The 20,153-nt window shown below is 70.2% G+C and overlaps 1 protein-coding gene across 1 annotated transcript in view; it reads right to left on the bottom strand.

Annotated features, from left to right (window-relative positions):
- MYO1G (myosin IG) overlaps window positions 1-20,153 on the bottom strand; it is a 64,852-nt gene that overhangs the window by 28,833 nt on the left and 15,866 nt on the right. Inside the window, 9 exon segments of the mRNA XM_075922999.1 lie at window positions 2,846-2,978; window positions 3,685-3,759; window positions 5,596-5,666; window positions 6,142-6,312; window positions 7,333-7,447; window positions 8,380-8,492; window positions 8,494-8,526; window positions 9,214-9,420; window positions 19,388-19,504. Of these exon segments, the coding sequence (XP_075779114.1) occupies window positions 2,846-2,978; window positions 3,685-3,759; window positions 5,596-5,666; window positions 6,142-6,312; window positions 7,333-7,447; window positions 8,380-8,492; window positions 8,494-8,526; window positions 9,214-9,420; window positions 19,388-19,504 (1,035 nt within the window).

Genomic DNA, 20,153 nt, shown 5'->3' with positions numbered 1-20,153 from the left:
GCGCAGAGGGGCTGAGGGCACAGGGCTGTCCCCGCAGGGGGAGAGAGGCCTATCGGAGCGTTCCTCCAAGGTGGGGGGCACTGGCATTGCCCCCGCCCGGCTCAGCTCTCACCGAGGGGCAGGGCAGCAAGTCGAAATCCCCCACCGAGGCAGCGGGCAGCTGCGGGTGGTGCCAGGGAGCCGCAGGCCCACGTCCCCCGGGTGACTGGCAGCCCCCGATCCCGAAGCAGCCAGGTGGTGCTGATCTGGCGAGGATGGGCACCCCTGGGGGACAACACCCCCCAAGGGCAATCCAGGGGGTGCTAAGAGCCCTGTGTTTCCTTGGGCTCGGGGGGGGGGGGAGAGTGTTGCTGCCCACGCGGGAGGAGGCAGCTGAGGTCCTTTGAGGCCTGGCCAGTGTACAGGGCTGGCCAGTGTGCATGTCACCCCTGCACTCTGCTGGACAGATCAGCGTGCTCAGCTGTGTGTCCTAAGCCCCGCACTGCTGGAGGGGATTCTCCTGGGGCTCAGGTGGTAGGGGCTGTGTTTGGGGAGCAGGGGGGCCACTCCACAGTTGTCCCCGTGGTGCTCTCCTGGGTTACAGCGTGCGGGGTGGCCAGGGGCCCGCTAGCGTAACGGCTGGGGAGGAGTTTCCTTCCGAGGGCTCCCTCCGTGGCCCAGTGGATGGGAGACGCGCGGCAGCCGTGGGCCAGGGACGCAGCCTAGGGGCTGGGCAGCTGCCCTGCGCCAGCTGGGTCGCGCCAGGAGCCATAATTGCGGCTCTGAGCCTCGCTGCGGCTCACCCAGACGCTACATTTGGCAGAGACACCGGCTTGGCCATCACAGCTCCGCAGGGAGCATCCGCCGCCTGCCTGGTGTGGGCAGGGAGGGACAGTCGCTCCGGGGCTCGTGGTCTCCAGCGCCAGGCCGGCTCGCCTCCAACCCCCGTGCCACAAGCCGGAGCCGAGTCCAGCCCCCCCCATCTCTCCGCGGGCGCGGCCGGGTCTGGCTGGGAAGGCACCCGCCCTGCGCACCTCCGTCTGGCCCGCGACACACCCTGGGCTCCCTCCCCTGCGTCTCGCTGCTTCTCTGCCTACCCAGGGCTAATTTTAGCAGCGGCAGCGTCTGGGAACAGGCTCCTGATCAGAAATGGGAGCAGACGCCGAGTGACTCAAGGGAATTATTCGCAGTGGCCTGTTGCCACGGCAGCTGCCGGGGTCCCCGCGTGGCTCCGCTCAGCCACGCGCGCCCCTGTAAAGGGGGGAGAGCCAGAGGGCGCGGCCAGCTGACGGGCCAGGCGGGGCCAGGGCAGCGGGTGGGCAGAGGGCAGGACCGGGCAGGGGGGGATGCTGCTCTTCCGGACTGGCCCCGTGGCTCGGGCTAGGAACCGTCTGGTCCAGCGCAGGGTTTGCACCGGCCCCGGCTGGCCTGCGGGAACCACCCACCACCCGGCCGTGGCTACGCGCCACCCTGCGAACAGGGCCCGCCTACCCGCTGGCCCTTTAAGGAGCCTGGGCGGAGCTACTCATCGGCCAGCCAATCAAATGGCCCGCCAGGAAGGGGGGCAGTGTCAGAGGCTGCAGGAGGTCAAAGACCTGGCCCCTGGGGCGGGAGGCCTCCTGGTGCTCAGCAGCTCCCCTTCTGGCAGGAGCAAGCATGGCCTGTGCCCAGACCCCCGGGGCAGTGGCAGAAGGGGGGGAGCCGTCCAGCTGTCCAATGGGGTGCTAAGGGGGGGGAGGCATCCAGCTGCCCAATGGGGTGCTAAGGGGGGGAGCCGTCCAGCTGCCCAATGGGGTGCTAAGGGGGGGAGCCGTCCAGCTGCCCAATGGGGTGCTAAGGGGGGGAGCCGTCCAGCTGCCCAATGGGGTGCTAAGGGGAGGAGCTGTCCAGCTGTCCAATGGGGTACTAAGGGGGGGAGCCGTCCAGCTGCCCAATGGGGTGCTAAGGGGGGGAGCCGTCCAGCTGCCCAATGGGGTACTAAGGGGGGGAGCCGTCCAGCTGCCCAATGGGGTGCTAAGGGGGGGAGCCGTCCAGCTGCCCAATGGGGTGCTAAGGGGAGGAGCTGTCCAGCTGTCCAATGGGGTACTAAGGGGGGGAGCCGTCCAGCTGCCCAATGGGGTGCTAAGGGGAGGAGCTGTCCAGCTGTCCAATGGGGTGCTAAGGGGGGGAGCCATCCAGCTGCCCAATGGGGTGCTAAGGGGGGGAGGCGTCCAGCTGTCCAATGGGGTGCTAAGGGGGGAGCCATCCAGCTGTCCAATGGGGTGCTAAGGGGGGAGCCATCCAGCTGCCCAATGGGGTACTAAGGGGGGAGCCATCCAGCTGTCCAATGGGGTGCTAAGAAGGGGGGAGCCGTCCAGCTGTCCAATGGGGTGCTAAGAAGTGGGGGAGCCATCCAGCTGTCCAATGGGGTGCTAAGAAGTGGGAGAGCCATCCAGCTGTCCAATGGGGTGCTAAGAAGTGGGGGAGCCGTCCAGCTGCTTGCCCCTGCCCAACCGCCATGCAAGCCTGCTGGGGAGCAGAGCAGCCCGAGGTGCGGAGACGGGGAGCAGGCAGGAGATTGATGGCGGGGGGCCCTAGAAGCTGGGCAGGGTGGGGGCCAAGGGGGGGTGGCTCCGTGCCGGAAGGGTGCGGAGCAGGGCTTGGGGGTAGGCCCCACAGCACACTGAGTGCCCTGGAACGGTGGTCCAGTGACTGGCTTTCCGAGCAGATGGGGGGGCTAGGGGCCGAGGGGCATCTCCCGCGGGTGTGGGGCCGGGAAGAGGCCGCCCGGGGAGGCGGTGGTGGTGGGAACCCACTGACGGGGGCGGGAATCCAGGCACCGTGGGGCGTCGGGCCACGGGTGAGCGAGGAAGAGCCGTCCGGTTACCTTGGAAGCCAGGTTCTCCACCAGCGCCACCATGGAGTTCTTGAAGAGGGTGGCGGCCGTCAGGGGGCGCTTGGTCACCTCGGTGATGCTCACCTCGCCCTCCGGCCACATGGCCCTCAGGACGGGGTCTGTGCTGGGGAGAGGGGCCAAGGGGAGTGAGGAGCCGGGGAGCCGGAGCTCTCCTCCCCACCCCAACCCCTCCAGCCTCCTGGGCTCCCCGGACCCACAGCAGGGGGCCCTGCTGCCGGGAGAGATGAGGGGCGCAGGGCCCCGAGCCGTACACAGAGACGGAACCGGGCACCAGGCCAGACCCTGGTTCCAGGCGCCCCGGATGCAGCCACGGCGCCGGTCTGGTCGAGCGCAGCCCCCGGCTGGCATAGGGGGATGCGCAGGAGCCAGGAGGCCCCTTAAGAGTCCCGTCACCCGGGGCAAAATCAACCTCCCACCTGCGGCTCTGTGCGGGTAGGGAACCCAGCCGGGGGTCGGCCCCGGATCCCAACTGTCCCTGGGCTCACAGCCCATTATCCCTCCCCTCCGCTAGCCGGGGGGACGGCTCCAGGGCCCCTCCCGCTGGTCACACCCCGCCTGCAGGAGACACGGCAGGGCCCGTCCGCACAGGCAGCCCCTCGCGGGGCGGGATGAGACGCCGGGGTGGGGACCCACCGTGCCCGTGGGAGCCCCCTCTCCGCGGCTCTTCCTCCCTCCCTGACCCCGCTGTGGCCGTGCCTGCCCCGCGCCCCCCCGAGGCTCAGCCCCCCCCCGCGGCTCTTCCTCCCTCCCTGCCCCGCTGCGACCGTGCCTGTCCCGCGCCCCCCCGCGGCAGCGTCCGGAGCCCTCACCTGTTGTACATCAGCCGCTTGAAGTCTTGGAAGAGGGTGTCCTTGTTCTTGTCGATAAACCCCTCCACCGAGTACCTGCAAGTCAGAGCCAAGGGGCAGGTCACCTCCAGCCCCGGCCTGGGGCGGGCCCTTCGCTCGGCCCACTCAGTCCGGGGCGGCTGCAGCCGGGAGCCCGCAAGAGCAGGCGCCGGGAGGGGAGGAAGGGGCTGGCAGTTTATTGCCCCCACTAAAATGGTTGTGGCACCTTTAAGACTTAAAGGGCCAGTGCCCCTCACAGGTGCATTTTGAAAGGGTGGCACCTGGGCCACCTGATTGCACAGGGAGTGTCCAGTCTCACATCCTGCTGCACTCAGCATCCTGAGCATGCCCCAACCCCACTGGCCCCACTGCGACCCCCATATCCCGGGGTGGGAGGAGGCTGCCTGCCCCCTAACCCCACTGGCCCCACTGCGACCCCCATATCCCGGGGTGGGAGGAGGCTGCCTGCCCCCTAACCCCACTGGCCCCACTGCGACCCCCATATCCCGGGGTGGGAGGAGGCTGCCTGCCCCCTAACCCCACTGGTCCTCCCTGTGGCCCTCCACATCCCGGGGGTGGGAGGAGGCTGCCCTCGCCCCAGAGCGGAGGCTGACTCTAGCTGCCCGAGGGGAAGCTAGGGGCTCTGTGGGCGGCCAGCTAAGAGTCCGAGAGGACCCTGGCAGCCCTTCCCTCCCCCGACCGAGTCGGTTCCCACATCCTGGGCCGGGCAAGCGACTTGCAGCCAGAGCTCCGGGGGAGAGTCCAAGGGGAAAGGGGGATCCAGTTCTCTTGTGCAGCCTGCCCCAGCCTCCCCCGAGCTGAGGGGTCCAGCCCAGCGCTGGGGAGGGGGTGAAGCAATGGGCCTCCCCCAGGCCTCTCCCCGGGGAGCACACACACAAACCGTACTCAGACATGTACAAACACGCATGCACAGCCCAAGTGCACACCAACAACGTGCAATTGCACACTCACACGTGCACAAGCCCACCCCCCTATGGGGATGTGCTTGTGCTCAGGTACACACCAACGTGCAACTGCACACTCACAAGCACCACCCTACGGGGCACATAAACATCACCAACGTGCAACTGCACACTCGCATGTGCACAAGCACCACCCTGTGGGGACGTGCTTGTGCTCAGGTACACGCCAACGTGCAACTGCACACTCACAAGCACCACCCTACAGGGCACGTACACATCACCAACGTGCAACTGCACACTCGCACGTGCACAAGCACCACCCCGCGGAGGACACGCTCATTCCCAGGTTCCCAGAGATGCCCAGCCAATCCCGCCCGGCCCTGCGTTCCCACCCCCCTGCCGAACGGCCCGGCTCCTGCGCTTGCTCTGGCGCCGCGGCCGTGGGCTGGACGCCTCTGCCTGACGCAGGATCCCAGCGCAGGTGGCAGGCCTCCCCCGCCCGCCGCAGCCGACAGCCGGGAGAGCTCTGAGCACGCAGCCCTGCGGAGGTGGCCGGATGCCAACGCAGCGCTGCAGGGGCCGTGGGGGCAGCCGCCCCCGCATGGCTGCGCCAGGAGGCGCCTACGCCCCAGCCGGCTCCTCACACTCAGCTCCCCTTCTAGGGGCTGCCGAGCGCTGTGGGGGAAAGCGGGGAAATGCCAGCAGGGAGCTGGACGCGCCTGCCAGGCCGGGGGGGGGTCCCCTGAAAGGACAAGGGGAGCCCCGGGCCGGGGATCTGGGTGTGGCCCGAGAGGCCTTAGGGGAGCCTGGGCAGCATGCAGGGCCCGATCCTGCCCCTTGGCCCGCCCAGCGCAGCCGTCCCCAGGCACCAGGCCTGCAGGGAGCCCCGGCCCCCCTCCGGACAGGGCTCCTACTGGGCAGAGATGCCAAGCCGCCAGGCGGGCCCCTCCTTCGCCCGGGGGGGACTCACGTGACGTTCCCGGCGTAGTGCTTGATGCGGAAATCCCGGCCGAACTCCATGGACTTGTCGGTGGCGCAGAGCTGGGGACACAGGGGGGGCTGAGCCGCGGGGGTATGGGGGCCATGCCCGGCAGGGTGCCACTGTCCCCTGGGTCCAGCCCTCTGCTACGTGGGCCCCCCCAGCAGTCCCCCTCCTGCCTGCACTCACAGCCAGGGCCAGGCCCATGTTCCGGCAGCCCCCCGGTGCCAGCATGCCCAGCAGGGTGGCCCCCACTCGGTGGAGAGGGACCCCCCTGGCCTCTCCAGCCAGAAGCACTGGGGGCTGCATGGGGAGGGTCGCTGGCTTGGGGGCGCTAAGTGGCTGGGAGGCTAAATTTGCCCCTTCCTGCAGAATCCAAGGGGCATCCCGAGACGGCGCCTCCCTCCCCCCCCAAAGCGCCTCTCCCTTCCTGCAGGACTCGGCACCCCCCCAGGCCTCCGTCTTCCTCCTAGCGGGCAGCCCAGCCCCGCACAAGCCCCCCGCCCCCAGAGCCCTGCTCAGCCCGGACGGCCTCACCTTGCGGCTGGCGTAGTGGGGGTGCTTGGCCAGCTTGGTGTTCATGGACTCCAGGAACATGGCGTCGGTGACCCGGCCCCCCGTCAGGCAGGCCTCGTCCAGGATGGAGATGATGCCCTTGTGCGGCTGCTCCACCAGGTCCACGATGATCTGGTTGTTGAAGTACTCGATCTGGGGGTGGGGCAGGGGTCACGCGGGGCCCGGAGCCTGCCCTGGGGCCCGCCATGCGCGGCAGAGCCGCCGAGCCAGGCGTGGCAGGAGCCTCCGGGTCCCCCGGACTCGACGGCCTTGGCTGGGAGCCCCGGGAGGCAGGTGGGAGCGACTCTGTGGCTGGAGCAGAGCCCCCCGGACCCAGCACACCCTACGCTGCCCTGTCGCACGGGGCCCTTGCACGCCCTTATGCTGCCCTGTCGCACGGGGCCCTTGCACGCCCTTTCGCTGCCCTGTCGCACAAGGCCCTTGCACGCCCTTACGCTGCCCTGTCGCACAAGGCCCTTGCACGCCCTTATGCTGCCCTGTCGCACGGGGCCCTTGCACGCCCTTACGCTGCCCTGTCACATGGGGCCCTAGCACGCCCTTATGCTACACTGTCGCACGGGGACCCGGCACCCCCTTACCCTGCCCTGTCGCACGGGGACCCGGCACCTCTTACCCTGCCCTGTTGCACGGGGACCCGGCACCCCCTTAACCTGCCCTGTCACATGGGGACCCGGCACCCCTTACCCTGCCCTGTTGCACGGGGACCCGGCACCCCCTTAACCTGCCCTGTCACATGGGGACCCGGCACCCCTTACCCTGCCCTGTTGCGTGGGGACCCGGCACCCCCTTATCCTACCCTGTCGCACGGGGACCTGGCACCCCTTACCCTGCCCTGTCGCACGGGGACCTGGCACCCCCTTACCCTGCCCTGTCGCACGGGGCCCTGGCACCCCTTACCCTGCCCTGTCGCACTGGGCCCTGGCACCCCCTTACCCTGCCCTGTCGCACGGGGACCTGGCACCCCTTACCCTGCCCTGTCGCACGGGGACCTGGCACCCCCTTACCCTGCCCTGTTGCACGGGGCCCCGGCACCCCTTACCCTGCCCTGTCGCACGGGGACCTGGCACCCCCTTATCCTACCCTGTCGCACGGGGACCTGGCACCCCCTCGCTGCCCTCTGGGCTGGTGCTCCCACGGGGCTTGGGCACTCACGTGCTGCCATTCGATGCCCTCCCGCTGATACTCCTCCTGCTCCTGCCTCAGGATCAGCTCGATGAACAGCTGCTGCAGCTTCTCGTTGCAGTAATTGATGCAGAACTGCTCGAAGCTGCAAACAGCCAAGCGCACGGGTCTCGGGGGCTGCCTCCGGGGGGCTGGGGTCTCCCTTCCCCGGCCCCCGACACAGCCCCCCATCTCAGAACACCCTGGGCTCCTGGGCCAGGCAGGGTCCCGTGCCAAGGAGGGGTTCAGTTCAGGGCCCGCATGGCAGGGGCCTCCCCTGACTTCCCCCCGTGCGGTGCACACAGCTCGGGGCAGGGTCCCTGACGCTCTGTACTGGGTCTGGGAGCCTCTGCTGGATGGAGGGACCAGGCGGCAGGGAGCCGCCGTCCAGCCCCGCCGATCATCCTGCCCGGCCCTCTCCTTCTTGCCCGCCCCCTCGCCCGCCCCCTTCCACTCCAGGGCTGAGGGCTGGGAATCAGCCCCCCCAGCCCCGGTGCATGCTGGGCGAGGAGCGGGGGGGGGGGGGTGGTGGTGGTGGGGCATAAGAACGGCCGTACTGGGTCAGACCAAGGGTCCATCTAGCCCAGTATCCTGTCTACCGACAGCAGCTAACACCAGGGTGCCCCAGAGAGGGTGGACCGAAGACAATGATCAAGCGATTTGTCTCCTGCCATCCCTCTCCAGCCTCTGACAAACAGAGGCCAAGGACACCATTTTATCCCCTGGCTAATAGCCATTGATGGACCTAACCTCCATGAAATTATCTAGCTTCTCTTTAAACTCTATTATAGTCCTAGTCTTCACAGCCTCCTCTGGCAAGGAGTTCCACAGGTTGACTACACGCTGTGTGAAGAAGAACTTCCTTTTATTAGTTTTAAACCTGCTACCCATTCATTTCATTTGGTGTCCTCTAGTTCTTCTATTATGGGAACTAATAAATAACTTTTCTTTATCGGCCCTCTCCACACCACTCATGAATTTATATCCCTCTATCGTATCCCCCCCCAGTCTCCTCTTCTCTAAACTGAACAGTCCGACCTGTTGCTGTGGAAGATCTCGAAGCCGTAGATGTCCAGCACGGCGATGACGGTGTTCTTGCCGTGCAGCCGGGCGTCGTAGTTCTTCACCTCGATGACGCTGTTGATACGCCCCCACGATCCAGCCGAACAGCCGCTCGTAGATGGCCTGGGGGGGCAGGCGCCGTGAGGCAGCCGGCTGCCCCCCCGTGGCTGGGGATGGGGCGGAGCCTGCACGCCTTCCGCTGGGCGTGGGGCGCGGCCCCCCGGGGATCAGGCAGGTGGGACAGGTGGGGCCGGCTCACTCCTGCCCCCTGCTGGAGGCAATTACCACCGGGCGGCTCTGCTGCCCTCTGGTGGCTGCTGCCGGTAGACGCCGTCACCCCCGAGCAGGAGGGAGGCGCCTTTCGGCACAGGGGCTGTGGCGGGTTGGCGGGTGGGATCCCCGTGGCCGTCCTGGTGCCGATCAAGAGCCACGGCCATGGAGCAGCTGACCCATGGAGGGGTCCCGCCCAGCTGCCCGGCCTGTTTCTACCCACACTCCCTCCCGCAGGGGGTCAGAACAGCCCCACTCCAGGCTGGGGGGCCCGCTGCTGCCCCCAGTCTCCGCCTGCCCAGGGGAGCCCGATCCCTAGCCAAGGCCCTCCGTCCGCCTGGCGGCTTTCAGCTCTCCGCAGCCCGGGGCGTCGGCACTGGGGCTCCCCTGGGCCTGGAGGCCAGCCGAGCCCCGGGCCCCAAGCGGGCAGTGGCAGGGGAATGGTGGGGCCTCAGGGGAGGGACAGGAGGACGCAGGTCACAGGGAAGCGTGGCCCCGGCCGCCCGTCACGGGGGCGCAGCAGGGCCCAGCCCCCTTTACCTTGGCGCAGGCGTCCCTGGCGTAGCTGGCTTCCTTGGCGCCGTGCCCCTTCTCGATGAGCTCCCCCCCGCCCGCGGCCACCGTGCGGTACAGCAGGGCTCTCAGCAGGCTCTCTGGCGGGGTGGAGGTCAGCTCGGCCAGGTGGGACACCAGCTCCCCGTTCTCTATCTCCACGGCGTCCCCCTCGGCGACGAAGCTCACGTTGCCCTGGAAATCCACCCGCAGAGACCCCGTCAGCCGGGAGAGGGCCCCGGCTTCCCCCCGGCCGCTGCCCCGCGCCTCGGATGTTCAGGGAGACGCCAGGCACGTGACCCTACAAGGTCTCCACACCCTGAGCGGGCGCGGAAAGCACGAGCCCCGCACGAGGACTCACAATGCACAGACGTGCGATGCACACGCATAGACCTGGGGCCTGGAAATAGGGCTGTGTGGGGCTATGGAGTGTGTGCAGCCCACTGACACAGGGGAGTTTGTCCCAGACCATACAGCAGAATGGCACCCGCCGCTTTGGGGATCGGCGAGCATCACATCCCTCTCTCGCCTGGGGAAACCGAGGCTGGGAGAGGCGCCGTGCCGAGCCCCTGCCACACAGGAAGCCCGAGGCAGTGCTAAGAATGAAATCTTGCCCCTCCGGCAGCCAGTCCTGAGTGTTACCTGCCAGACCAGGCCTCGGCCAGCACATCTGGGCTGCCCACACGTGTCCTGCCACGTCCCGGGACACGGAACATGCTGGCACAGCCGGCCTGGCTACCAGGCAGCTGCTGGAGGAGACTCAGAGCGAAGGGCATCAGGCTGGTAACTTGACATGGCACGGCCCCCACCGACACCCCCCAAACTGCCCCTGCCCCTGATCTGCCACGGCCCCCACCGACACCCCCCAAACTGCCCCTGCCCCTGATCTGCCACGGCCCCCACCGACACCCCCCAAACTGCTCCTGCCCCTGCTCTGCCACGGCCCCCACCAGCACCCCCCAAACTGCCCCTGCCCCTGCTCTGCCACGGCCCCCACCGACACCCCCCAAACTGACCCTGCCCCTGCTCTGCCACGGCCTCCACCGGCACCCCCCAAACTGACCCTGCCTCTGCTCTGCCACAGCCCACACCGACACCCCCCAAACTGACCCTGCCCCTGCTCTGCCCCGGCCCCCACCGGCATCCCCCAAACTGACCCTGCCCCTGCTCTGCCACGGCCCCCACCGACACCCCCCAAACTGACCCTGCCCCTGCTCTGCCCCGGCCCCCACCGGCATCCCCCAAACTGACCCTGCCCCTGCTCTGCCACGGCCCCCACTGACACCCCCCAAACTGCTCCTGCCCCTGCTCTGCCCCGGCCCCCACCGGCATCCCCCAAACTGACCCTGCCCCTGCTCTGCCACGGCCCCCACCGACACCCCCCCAAACTGCTCCTGCCCCTGCTCTGCCACGGCCCCCACCGGCACCCCCCAAACTGACCCTGCCCCTGCTCTGCCACGGCCCCCACCGACACCCCCCAAATTGAACCCCCCTGCTCTGCCCGGCCCCCACCGACACCCCCCAAACTGACCCTGCCCCTGCTCTGCCACGGCCCCCACCGACACCCCCCAAACTGAACCTCCCCCTGCTCTGCCACGGCCCCCACCGACACCCCCCAAACTGAACCTCCCCCTGCTCTGCCACGGCCCCCACCGACATCCCCCAAACTGACCCTGCCCCTGCTCTGCCACGGCCCCCACCAGCACCCCCCAAACTGCCCCTGCCCCTGCTCTGCCACGGCCCCCACCGACACCCCCCAAACTGCCCCTGCCCCTGCTCTGCCACGGCCCCCACCGACATCCCCCAAACTGCTCCTGCCCCTGCTCTGCCGCGGCCCCCACCGGCACCCCCCAAACTGACCCTGCCCCTGCTCTGCCACGGCCCCCACCGACACCCCCCCAAATTGAACCCCCCTGCTCTGCCACGGCCCCCACCGACACCCCCCAAACTGAACCCCCCTGCTCTGCCACGGCCCCCACCGACATCCCCCAAACTGCTCCTGCCCCTGCTCTGCCACGGCCCCCACCGACACCCCCCAAACTGAACCCCCCTGCTCTGCCACGGCCCCCACCGACATCCCCCAAACTGCTCCTGCCCCTGCTCTGCCACGGCCCCCACCGACACCCCCCAAACTGCTCCTGCCCCTGCTCTGCCACGGCCCCCACCGACATCCCCCAAACTGCTCCTGCCCCTGCTCTGCCACGGCCTCCACCGACACCCCCCAAACTGCTTCTGCCCCTGCTCTGCCACGGCCCGCACCGACACCCCCAAACTGCCCCTCCCCCCTGCTCTGCCACGGCCCCCACCAGCACCCCCCAAACTGACCCTGCCCCTGCTCTGCCACGGCCCCCACCGACACCCCCCAAACTGACCCTGCCCCTGCTCTGCCACGGCCCCCACCGACACCCCCCCCAAACTGCCCCTCCCCCTGCTCTGCCACGGCCTCCACCGACACCCCCCAAACTGCTCCTGCCCCTGCTCTGCCACGGCACCCACCGACACCCCCCAAACTGCTCCTGCCCCTGCTCTGCCACGGCCCCCACCGACACCCCCCAAACTGCTCCTGCCCCTGCTCTGCCACGGCCCCCACCGACATCCCCCAAACTGCTCCTGCCCCTGCTCTGCCACGGCCTCCACCGACACCCCCCAAACTGCTTCTGCCCCTGCTCTGCCACGGCCCGCACCGACACCCCCCAAACTGCCCCTCCCCCTGCTCTGCCACGGCCCCCACCAGCACCCCCCAAACTGACCCTGCCCCTGCTCTGCCACGGCCCCCACCGACACCCCCCCAAACTGCCCCTCCCCCTGCTCTGCCACGGCCTCCACCGACACCCCCCAAACTGCTCCTGCCCCTGCTCTGCCACGGCCCCCACCGACACCCCCCCAAACTGCCCCTCCCCCTGCTCTGCCACGGCCCTCACCGACACCCCCCCAAACTGCCCCTCCCCCTGCTCTGCCACGGCCTCCACCGACATCCCCCAAACTGCTCCTGCCCCTGCTCTGCCACGGCCCCCACCGACATCCCCCAAACTGCTCCTGCCCCTGCTCTGCGACGGCCCCCACCAGCACCCCCCAAACTGACCCTGCCCCTGCTCTGCCACGGCCCCCACCGACACCCCCCAAATTGACCCTGCCCCTGCTCTGCCACGGCCCCCACCGACACCCCCCAAACTGACCCTGCCCCTGCTCTGCCACGGCCCCCACCGACACCCCCCAAATTGAACCCCCCTGCTCTGCCCCGGCCCCCACCGACACCCCCCAAACTGACCCTGCCCCTGCTCTGCCACGGCCCCCACCGACACCCCCCAAACTGAACCTCCCCCTGCTCTGCCACGGCCCCCACCGACACCCCCCAAACTGAACCTCCCCCTGCTCTGCCACGGCCCCCACCAGCACCCCCCAAACTGACCCTGCCCCTGCTCTGCCACGGCCCCCACCGACACCCCCCAAACTGACCCTGCCCCTGCTCTGCCACGGCCCCCACCGACACCCCCCAAACTGACCCTGCCCCTGCTCTGCCACGGCCCCCACCGACACCCCCCAAACTGCTCCTGCCCCTGCTCTGCCACGGCCCCCACCGACACCCCCCAAACTGAACCTCCCCCTGCTCTGCCACGGCCCCCACCGACACCCCCCAAACTGAACCTCCCCCTGCTCTGCCACGGCCCCCAACGACACCCCCCAAACTGCTCCTGCCCCTGCTCTGCGACGGCCCCCACCAGCACCCCCCAAACTGCCCCTGCCCCTGCTCTGCCACGGCCCCCACCGACACCCTCCCAACTGCCCCTCCCCCTGCTCTGCCACGGCCCTCACCGACACCCCCCCAAACTGAACCTCCCCCTGCTCTGCCACGGCCCCCACCGACACCCCCCAAACTGAACCTCCCCCTGCTCTGCCACGGCCCCCACCGACACCCCCCCAAACTGAACCCCCCTGCTCTGCCACGGCCTCCACCGACACCCCCCAAACTGCCCCTGCCCCTGCTCTGCCACGGCCCCCACCGACACCCCCCAAACTGCCCCTGCCCCTGCTCTGCCACGGCCCCCACCGACACCCCCCCAAACTGAACCCCCCTGCTCTGCCACGGCCCCCACCGACACCCCCCCAAACTGCCCCTGCCCCTGCTCTGCCACGGCCCCCACCGACACCCCCCAAACTGCCCCTGCCCCTGCTCTGCCACGGCCCCCACCGACACCCCCCAAACTGCCCCTGCCCCTGCTCTGCCACGGCCCCCACCGACACCCCCCAAACTGCCCCTGCCCCTGCTCTGCCACGGCCCCCACCGACACCCCCCCAAACTGAACCCCCCTGCTCTGCCACGGCCCCCACCGACACCCCCCAAACTGCCCCTGCCCCTGCTCTGCCACGGCCCCCAACGACACCCCCCAAACTGAACCTCCCCCTGCTCTGCCACGGCCCCCAACGACACCCCCCAAACTGCTCCTGCCCCTGCTCTGCCACGGCCCCCACCGACACCCCCCAAACTGAACCTCCCCCTGCTCTGCCACGGCCCCCACCGACACCCCCCAAACTGCCCCTGCCCCTGCTCTGCCACGGCCCCCACCGACACCCCCCAAACTGCTCCTGCCCCTGCTCTGCCGCGGCCCCCACCAGCACCCCCCAAACTGAACCTCCCCCTGCTCTGCCACGGCCCCCACCGACATCCCCCAAACTGCTCCTGCCCCTGCTCTGCCACGGCCCCCACCGACACCCCCCAAACTGCTCCTGCCCCTGCTCTGCCACGGCCCCCACCGACATCCCCCAAACTGCTCCTGCCCCTGCTCTGCCACGGCCCCCACCGACACCCCCCAAACTGCTCCTGCCCCTGCTCTGCCATGGCCCCCACCGACACCCCCCAAACTGCTCCTGCCCCTGCTCTGCCACGGCCCCCACCGACATCCCCCAAACTGCTCCTGCCCCTGCTCTGCCACGGCCCGCACCGACACCCCCCAAACTGCCCCTCCCCCTGCTCTGCCACGGCCCCCACCAGCACCCCCCAAACTGACCCTGCCCCTGCTCTGCCACGGCCCCCACCGACACCCCCCAAACTGACCCTGCCCCTGCTCTGCCACGGCCCCCACCGACACCCCCCCAAACTGCCCCTCCCCCTGCTCTGCCACGGCCTCCACCGACACCCCCCAAACTGCTCCTGCCCCTGCTCTGCCACGGCCCCCACCGACACCCCCCCAAACTGCCCCTCCCCCTGCTCTGCCACGGCACCCACCGACACCCCCCAAACTGCTTCTGCCCCTGCTCTGCCACGGCCCGCACCGACACCCCCCAAACTGCCCCTCCCCCTGCTCTGCCACGGCCCCCACCAGCACCCCCCAAACTGACCCTGCCCCTGCTCTGCCACGGCCCCCACCGACACCCCCCAAACTGACCCTGCCCCTGCTCTGCCACGGCCCCCACCGACACCCCCCCAAACTGCCCCTCCCCCTGCTCTGCCACGGCCTCCACCGACACCCCCCAAACTGCTCCTGCCCCTGCTCTGCCACGGCACCCACCGACACCCCCCAAACTGCTCCTGCCCCTGCTCTGCCACGGCCCCCACCGACACCCCCCAAACTGCTCCTGCCCCTGCTCTGCCACGGCCCCCACCGACATCCCCCAAACTGCTCCTGCCCCTGCTCTGCCACGGCCTCCACCGACACCCCCCAAACTGCTTCTGCCCCTGCTCTGCCACGGCCCGCACCGACACCCCCCAAACTGCCCCTCCCCCTGCTCTGCCACGGCCCCCACCAGCACCCCCCAAACTGACCCTGCCCCTGCTCTGCCACGGCCCCCACCGACACCCCCCCAAACTGCCCCTCCCCCTGCTCTGCCACGGCCTCCACCGACACCCCCCAAACTGCTCCTGCCCCTGCTCTGCCACGGCCCCCACCGACACCCCCCCAAACTGCCCCTCCCCCTGCTCTGCCACGGCCCTCACCGACACCCCCCCAAACTGCCCCTCCCCCTGCTCTGCCACGGCCTCCACCGACATCCCCCAAACTGCTCCTGCCCCTGCTCTGCCACGGCCCCCACCGACATCCCCCAAACTGCTCCTGCCCCTGCTCTGCGACGGCCCCCACCAGCACCCCCCAAACTGACCCTGCCCCTGCTCTGCCACGGCCCCCACCGACACCCCCCAAATTGACCCTGCCCCTGCTCTGCCACGGCCCCCACCGACACCCCCCAAACTGACCCTGCCCCTGCTCTGCCACGGCCCCCACCGACACCCCCCAAACTGACCCTGCCCCTGCTCTGCCACGGCCCCCACCGACACCCCCCAAACTGACCCTGCCCCTGCTCTGCCACGGCCCCCACCGACACCCCCCAAACTGCTCCTGCCCCTGCTCTGCCACGGCCCCCACCGACACCCCCCAAACTGAACCTCCCCCTGCTCTGCCACGGCCCCCACCGACACCCCCCAAACTGCTCCTGCCCCTGCTCTGCGACGGCCCCCACCAGCACCCCCCAAACTGCCCCTGCCCCTGCTCTGCCACGGCCCCCACCGACACCCTCCCAACTGCCCCTCCCCCTGCTCTGCCACGGCCCTCACCGACACCCCCCCAAACTGAACCTCCCCCTGCTCTGCCACGGCCCCCACCGACACCCCCCAAACTGAACCTCCCCCTGCTCTGCCACGGCCCCCACCGACACCCCCCCAAACTGAACCCCCCTGCTCTGCCACGGCCTCCACCGACACCCCCCAAACTGCCCCTGCCCCTGCTCTGCCACGGCCCCCACCGACACCCCCCAAACTGCCCCTGCCCCTGCTCTGCCACGGCCCCCACCGACACCCCCCCAAACTGAACCCCCCTGCTCTGCCACGGCCCCCACCGACACCCCCCCAAACTGCCCCTGCCCCTGCTCTGCCACGGCCCCCACCGACACCCCCCAAACTGCCCCTGCCCCTGCTCTGCCACGGCCCCCACCGACACCCCCCAAACTGCCCCTGCCCCTGCTCTGCCACGGCCCCCACCGACACCCCCCAAACTGCCCCTGCCCCTGCTCTGCCACGGCCCCCACCGACACCCCCCCAAACTGAACCCCCCTGCTCTGCCACGGCCCCCACCGACACCCCCCAAACTGCCCCTGCCCCTGCTCTGCCACGGCCCCCAACGACACCCCCCAAACTGAACCTCCCCCTGCTCTGCCACGGCCCCCAACGACACCCCCCAAACTGCTCCTGCCCCTGCTCTGCCACGGCCCCCACCGACACCCCCCAAACTGAACCTCCCCCTGCTCTGCCACGGCCCCCACCGACACCCCACAAACTGCCCCTGCCCCTGCTCTGCCACGGCCCCCACCGACACCCCCCAAACTGACCCTGCCCCTGCTCTGCCACGGCCCCCACCGACACCCCCCAAACTGCCCCTGCCCCTGCTCTGCCACGGCCCCCAACGACACCCCCCAAACTGAACCTCCCCCTGCTCTGCCACGGCCCCCAACGACACCCCCCAAACTGACCCTGCCCCTGCTCTGCCACGGCCCCCAACGACACCCCCCAAACTGCTCCTGCCCCTGCTCTGCCACGGCCCCCACCGACACCCCCCAAACTGAACCTCCCCCTGCTCTGCCACGGCCCCCACCAGCACCCCCCAAACTGCCCCTGCCCCTGCTCTGCCACGGCCCCCACCGACACCCCCCAAACTGCCCCTGCCCCTGCTCTGCCACGGCCCCCACCGACATCCCCCAAACTGCTCCTGCCCCTGCTCTGCCGCGGCCCCCACCAGCACCCCCCAAACTGAACCTCCCCCTGCTCTGCCACGGCCCCCACCGACATCCCCCAAACTGCTCCTGCCCCTGCTCTGCCACGGCCCCCACCGACACCCCCCAAACTGCTCCTGCCCCTGCTCTGCCACGGCCCCCACCGACATCCCCCAAACTGCTCCTGCCCCTGCTCTGCCACGGCCTCCACCGACACCCCCCAAACTGCTCCTGCCCCTGCTCTGCCACGGCCCCCACCGACACCCCCCAAACTGCCCCTCCCCCTGCTCTGCCACGGCCCCCACCAGCACCCCCCAAACTGACCCTGCCCCTGCTCTGCCACGGCCCCCACCGACACCCCCCAAACTGCTCCTGCCCCTGCTCTGCCACGGCCCCCACCGACACCCCCCAAACTGCCCCTCCCCCTGCTCTGCCACGGCCTCCACCGACACCCCCCAAACTGCTCCTGCCCCTGCTCTGCCGCGGCCCCCACCGACACCCCCCAAACTGCCCCTCCCCCTGCTCTGCCACGGCCCTCACCGACACCCCCCCAAACTGCCCCTCCCCCTGCTCTGCCACGGCCTCCACCGACATCCCCAAAACTGCTCCTGCCCCTGCTCTGCCACGGCCCCCACCGACACCCCCCAAACTGCTCCTGCCCCTGCTCTGCGACGGCCCCCACCAGCACCCCCCAAACTGAACCCCCCTGCTCTGCCACGGCCCCCACCGACACCCCCCAAACTGACCCTGCCCCTGCTCTGCCACGGCCCCCACCGACACCCCCCAAACTGACCCTGCCCCTGCTCTGCCACGGCCCCCAACGATACCCCCCAAACTGACCCTGCCCCTGCTCTGCCACGGCCCCCACCGACACCCCCCAAACTGCTCCTGCCCCTGCTCTGCGACGGCCCCCACCAGCACCCCCCAAACTGAACCTCCCCCTGCTCTGCCACGGCCCCCACCGACACCCCCCAAACTGCTCCTGCCCCTGCTCTGCGACGGCCCCCACCAGCACCCCCCAAACTGAACCTCCCCCTGCTCTGCCACGGCCCCCACCGACACCCCCCCAAACTGAACCCCCCTGCTCTGCCACGGCCTCCACCGACACCCCCCAAACTGCCCCTGCCCCTGCTCTGCCACGGCCCCCACCGACACCCCCCAAACTGCCCCTGCCCCTGCTCTGCCACGGCCCCCACCGACACCCCCCAAACTGCCCCTGCCCCTGCTCTGCTACGGCCCCCACCGACACCCCCCGAAACTGAACCCCCCTGCTCTGCCACGGCCTCCACCGACACCCCCCAAACTGCCCCTGCCCCTGCTCTGCCACGGCCCCCACCGACACCCCCCAAACTGCCCCTGCCCCTGCTCTGCCACGGCCCCCACCGACACCCCCCAAACTGCCCCTGCCCCTGCTCTGCCACGGCCCCCACCAACACCCCCCAAACTGAACCCCCCTGCTCTGCCACGGCCTCCACCGACACCCCCCAAACTGCCCCTGCCCCTGCTCTGCCACGGCCCCCAACGACACCCCCCAAACTGAACCTCCCCCTGCTCTGCCACGGCACCCAACGACACCCCCCAAACTGCTCCTGCCCCTGCTCTGCCACGGCCCCCACCGACACCCCCCAAATTGAACCTCCCCCTGCTCTGCCACGGCCCCCACCGACACCCCCCAAACTGACCCTGCCCCTGCTCTGCCACGGCCCCCAGCGACACCCCCCAAACTGCCCCTGCCCCTGCTCTGCCACGGCCCCCACCAGCACCCCCCAAACTGACCCTGCCCCTGCTCTGCCACGGCCCCCACCAGCACCCCCCAAACTGCCCCTGCCCCTGCTCTGCCACGGCCCCCACCAGCACCCCCCAAACTGACCCTGCCCCTGCTCTGCCACGGCCCCCACCAGCACCCCCCAAACTGACCCTGCCCCTGCTCTGCCACGGCCCCCACCAGCACCCCCCAAACTGACCCTGCCCCTGCTCTGCCATGGCCCCCACCGACACCCCCCAAACTGAACCCCCCTGCTCTGCCACGGCCCCCACCGACACCCCCCAAGCTGCCCTTGCCCCTGCTCTGCCACGGCCCCCACCGACACCCCCCAAACTGCCCCTGCCCCTGCTCTGCCACGGCCCCCACCAGTACCCCCCAAACTGACCCCTCCCCCTGCTCTGCCACGGCCCCCACCGACACCCCCCAAACTGACCCCTCCCCCTGCTCAGCCATAGCTCCCACCAGTACCCCCCAAACTGACCCCTCCCCCTGCTCTGCCAGGACCCCCACCAGCACCCCCCAAACTGACCCCCCCCCGCCAAGTCCTCGTCCTGACCCAGGGGCCTTGTGACCACCTGCTGGCCTGCACACAGGTGCTTGCAGCGGCAGTGCTGGCTGCGGGGTGGGGCCCCAGTGAGCTGGACACGGCCAGGCTGCCGGGTCTTGGGGAGGCCCACGTCCCCGGGCCAGGCCCTCGCTCACCAGGTGTAAGATGGCGGCCAGGGTCTTGTGGACCGAGTCGATCTCCTCCGGGCTGAAGCCGATCACCGACATGGCGTCTGCCACGGCCTTGGCGTTGGCCCGGTCGCTGCCCAGGAGCTGGGAGAGCGGGGAGAGCGGGGAGAGTGGGGAGCGTGAACGGGCCCCGCCCTGGAGTCCACCCTGCGCCCGCCGGGCGAGCATCCTGCGCCCACAGCCCGGGCCTGCGCCCGCCCCTGCCCCGGCGGGACCGTTCCTGCCCTGGGATGGCTCAGACGCCTTGGCACTGAACGGCGGGGGGCCCACAGGCCGAGCTCCCTCGCGCCCATCCCCGTGGCGTCTGGCCAGGCGGGGCAAAGCGCGGCAGCCACTGCCTGGCACCGCGGCCCCTCCCAGCCAGGTGCAGAAAGCGCCTCTGGTGGGCCGACGGGCGCCCGCGGACGTGCCTGGCCTGGCCCCCATTCAGCGCAGGGGCTGCAAGAACTGAGAGCGGTGTCTCCCCCCGCCGTGCGGCACGCTCCCCAGCCCGGGCCCCGCGCAGGAACCGGGGCTGGCCCCACGGCGGGGGGCCCAGAGAGCCCTGGCGCGAACTGCGCGGGTGCGTACGCTGAGCGGAACGGGACTTGTGTTTGGCCCCAGAGCGCCCGGCCCCACCAGCGCCCTGTGGAGACCCAGGGCTCGCCAGCTCCCCGCCCTGCCCCCCGGCCCCGCCAGCGCCCCACGGAGACCCAGGGCTCGCCAGCTCCCCGCCCTGCCCCCCGGAGACCCA

Source organism: Pelodiscus sinensis, chromosome 2, assembly GCF_049634645.1.
Source record: "Pelodiscus sinensis isolate JC-2024 chromosome 2, ASM4963464v1, whole genome shotgun sequence".
In the NCBI taxonomy this organism is placed as follows: Eukaryota; Metazoa; Chordata; order Testudines; family Trionychidae; genus Pelodiscus; species Pelodiscus sinensis.
This window is presented reverse-complemented; position numbering and strand designations above follow the sequence as displayed.